The sequence below is a fragment of the Gavialis gangeticus genome, unplaced genomic scaffold (genome assembly GCF_001723915.1).
Source record: "Gavialis gangeticus isolate Ggan-Ray unplaced genomic scaffold, GavGan_comp1, whole genome shotgun sequence".
Lineage (NCBI taxonomy): Eukaryota > Metazoa > Chordata > Crocodylia > Gavialidae > Gavialis > Gavialis gangeticus.
Window position 1 is genome coordinate 100,448,994 of NW_017728992.1, and position 3,877 is coordinate 100,452,870.

The 3,877-nt window shown below is 47.9% G+C and overlaps 1 protein-coding gene across 1 annotated transcript in view; it reads left to right on the forward strand.

The window, feature by feature from the left end:
* Positions 1-1,879, forward strand: part of RBBP8 (RB binding protein 8, endonuclease) — a 109,021-nt gene extending 107,142 nt beyond the window's left edge. Inside the window, exon 19 of the mRNA XM_019526227.1 lies at positions 1,667-1,879. Within this exon, the coding sequence (XP_019381772.1) occupies positions 1,667-1,692 (26 nt within the window). The 3' untranslated portion in view covers positions 1,693-1,879. The remainder of the gene's footprint in view (positions 1-1,666) is intronic.
* The last annotated feature ends 1,998 nt before the right edge of the window (positions 1,880-3,877 follow it).

A 3,877-nucleotide genomic window follows, 5' to 3' on the forward strand; every position in this document is an offset into this window, starting at 1 on the left:
GGGGACTGCCCACAGGCGGCTGCAGTGGGGTCAGCGGCAAGGAGCAGGGGCCAATCTCAGGGGGTGCATATGCACCTGTGCATACCTCCTACATGTCACCAAAGTCTCAGTTGCATCTATCTTTTTTAGGAAGTAGAAATGAAAGGAACCAGTCTCCTTTCAACCTAGAATCTAGTTTTGGGGTTGTTGTTTTGGGTTGTTTTAATTCTGTTAACCAGCAAGCTAGATTTGTTTATATTGATTAGAGATAAGTTATTCAGCCATAACATTACTGTAAGAGTATTCTGCCATTAGAAAATAAACTGCATTATGATCGATCAGGCATGACTGAAACAAGGATCATTCAGAAATAAGGGAAGAAAAGGGTAAGATGACTGATGTACAGACTACATTCTCTCTCCAAAAGGAAAACCCCAAAGAAATATCAGAACCTTAGAGCAATTTAAACAACTTCAGTTTTTTACTGTGACATACTGATAGGATTCTGCATACACTGACAAATCAAGTGTCCATCGCCTTCAGAAGGCACAATGCAACAGCCATTTATAAATATCCAATGAAGTGATGAACAAGAGAATAATAGTTCACAAGATGTTGACGTGTTACTTTTAATTACAGCTCAGTTTTTTATTAAATATTTTAAATATTTCTTTTGCACAAGCAGTATAGGAATTGGTGAAGAATGGTGTTATTCAAATGCAGCAGAGAAATTCTGTTAGAGAGGTAACCATGAATATTGATCATCATTATATGGCTAGTGTAACGCAAAGGAATTTCAGCATGAACAAAGATCAAGTGAGTCAATGAGGTAAATGTTCTCATGCTAACTAACTGCATCCCATATGATAATTTATCAACTCTATACTTAAAATTGAGAAGCGGAATCCAAAGCTACACAGTGAAGTATGCTAACATATATTCAGAAGAGGTTGAATAGTTGAATAAGTGTGATGTTTGTGAACAAAATTTTTATTTTTTATATGGTAACAATGCTTGAAGTTGAGAGAAATAAAAAAACGTGCTCATGAAGGTGTATCAGTGGGGACATACATTGGGGTGTACAAGCATGCAAATAGGAATCTTTGGAGAAAATGTCCAGTGAGCTATGTCTGTGCCACGTCTGTCCTTGCACTCCTCCTTCCCAAGGAAAAATGAGGTAAAGTGTTTAACCCAGGTACAAGTCACTCAGCTTCTTTCTTACTGCCCGTGTCAGAGTTGAAATCAAACTGTCTGCCAGCTGTTTGAGTTTTTTAAATCTGTACAGCACTGATACAGCAGCTTACAAGGTCTGGCACCTGTAGAAAATGAGTAAAGAACCACAAAAAAAAATCCAAGAATGGCAATACACTCAGGTCTCTCTTTATGCAAGGGTTGCAGTCCAAAAAACCCTTGCATAAAGCAAATCTGTTATTACACATAATAGGGATACGTGCCAGCCCCACTCTACTGGCCCCCAACCCATAACAAATTCAAACAGTAATCACAAAATGCAATAACTGCTGTGCGGAGAGGCTGCAAGCTCTGTGCTGCAAGCAGTGGCACACGCAAGGAGGACACGCCAGGGCAGCACAGGACAGGCTGGAGAGGCACCCAGGGGAGGGAAGCAGGACAGCAGGGAACACTGAGTGCTTGCTGCTTCTGACTTCACCCTGCTTCTCTTCCCCAGGTGCGCCTCTAGCCTGGTGGGTGTGACTCGGTGCAGCTGGGAACGGGGGCTGTGTGGAGAAGCTATGAGCTCCATGCTGCAAGCAGCAGTTCGTGCAGCAGACGTGTCACTAAGGCAGCATGGGGCAAGCACCTTCTCTTCACAGCCCTGCTGTCCCTTGCTCCCAAGCCTTCACAGGCCAGCAGGTGTGAGCTGGTGCAGCAGGGTCATGCAGGGATCTCTGACCCTGTAGCACCAAGTAGCACTGAGGGCAGCAGTGCAGGGTTCCGCCCTTCGAAGCAGCACTGGAGCTTGTACCTGCCCCACATACAGATTTCATAGACATTTGAGCTGGAAGGGACCCCAGAGGATCATCAAGTCCAGCCCCCTGCCCCAGGGGCAGGAAGTTAGCAGGGGTCATAGGATCCCAGCAAGATAAGCTTCCAAATGTGTCTTGAAGACATTCAAAGTGGGTGCTTGAACCGCTTGCGGTGGTGGTCTATTCCAAAACTTGGGGGCTCAGACAGTAAAGAAGTTCTTTCTTATGTCCAGCCTGAATCGGTCACAGCAGAGTTTGTGACCATTTGATCTTGTCATCCCTTGGGGTGCTCTGGTGAACAGACGTTCCCCCAGATCCTGATGAGCACCCCTGATAAATTTATAGGTGGCCACCAGATCACCCCTGAGCCTGCACTTTTCCAGGCTGAAGAGCCCTTTAGCTCTCAGCCTCTCATCATAAGGTCTGTTTTCCTGACCTCTGATCATGTGCATGGCTCTCCTCTGCACTCTCTCAAGCTTCTCCATATCCTTTTTGAATTACGGAGCTGAAAACTGGACACAGTACTCCAGCTGTGGCCTCAGCAAGGCCGAGTACGATGGGAGAGCCTATAAGCATGCTGCAGGTTTTTCCTCCCAAGGTGGAGAACCTAGCATTTTTCGGTGTTAAACACCATCAGGTTCTCATCCACCCATTTCTTGAGCCTGTCAAGATCTACCTGGATCACCCTGCTGTCCTCAGGTGTGGATGTTTTACCCCAGAGTTTGGTGTCATTGGCAAACTTGGCCAGTCTGCTTCTGACACCACTGTCCACATCACTGATGAAGATCTTAAATAGTATAGGCCCTAAGCCAGAGCCTTGAGGGGCCCCTCCACCAAGACGATTGGCTCCCATCGACCACCACCCTCTGGGTCCTACCGCAGAGCCAATTCCCCAGCCAGCGGATTGTGGTGAGGTCAAGGCTGCAGGTAGCCAGTTTAGCTAAGAGGTGATTGTGGGATACCAGATCGAAGGCTTTTTTAAAGTCAAGATATACAATGTCAATCTCTTCCCCCTTGTCCAGGTGATAAGTCAGTGCTGGTCATAAAAGGAAATAAGATTGGTCAAGCAAGACCTACCCACAACAAACCTATGCTGGGTATCCCTCTTGATATTGCCTTCAGCTAGTCTGTTAAGGATGGCCTCTTTGATAATCTTTTCCAAGACCTTCCCCAGGATAGAGGTCAGGCAGATGGGCCTGTAGTTTGCCACATCTACTTTCCTCCCTTTCTTGAAGATAGGCACCACATTAGCCTTCTTCCAATCATCGGGCACTTCACCAGAGCACCAAGTGCTCTCAAAGATCCATGCCAGGGGCTGAGTTATGATGCTCGCCAGCTCCCTGAGTACCCTTGGGTGTAACCCATCAGGGCCAGCTGACTTGAAGGTATCCAGCCTGTCAAGGTGTTCCTTCATGAGGTCAGCTTCAATGGAGGGCAGGGAATTTTCCCTCAACCGGGCCTCCCTGACCCATAGTGGGCAGGGCCGGCCCATGGGACTGGTGAAAAACTGATGCAAAGTACCCATTTAGCAAGTTTGCTTTTTCCTGGGCGTCAGTTGTCAGTTGCCCCATCTGGTTTAGCAGGGGTCCTCCAGCTCCCCACATATCTAAAAAAGGACTTTTTATTTTCCTTGATATTTGTAGATAGCTGGAGTTCCATCACAGCCTTGGCTTTTCTGATTTGCTCTCTGCAGGTCCGGACCAGAGCAGATCTGGGGGGTGTGGGTCCCTGCTGCCCGTTGGAAGTGTGCGCAGCAGCAGGGAGCCAGCCCTCCCCCAACGAGCCACCCAAGGCTCTGTCCTGCTCCCTGCTGGGGCCCTGCGCATTGCAGCCCCAGGCCCCTAGCACCCCCTGGCTGGACAGCAGCCCCAACCCTGCCCAGCTCCCTCCCTACAGGGGCCTCAATCCCCCCC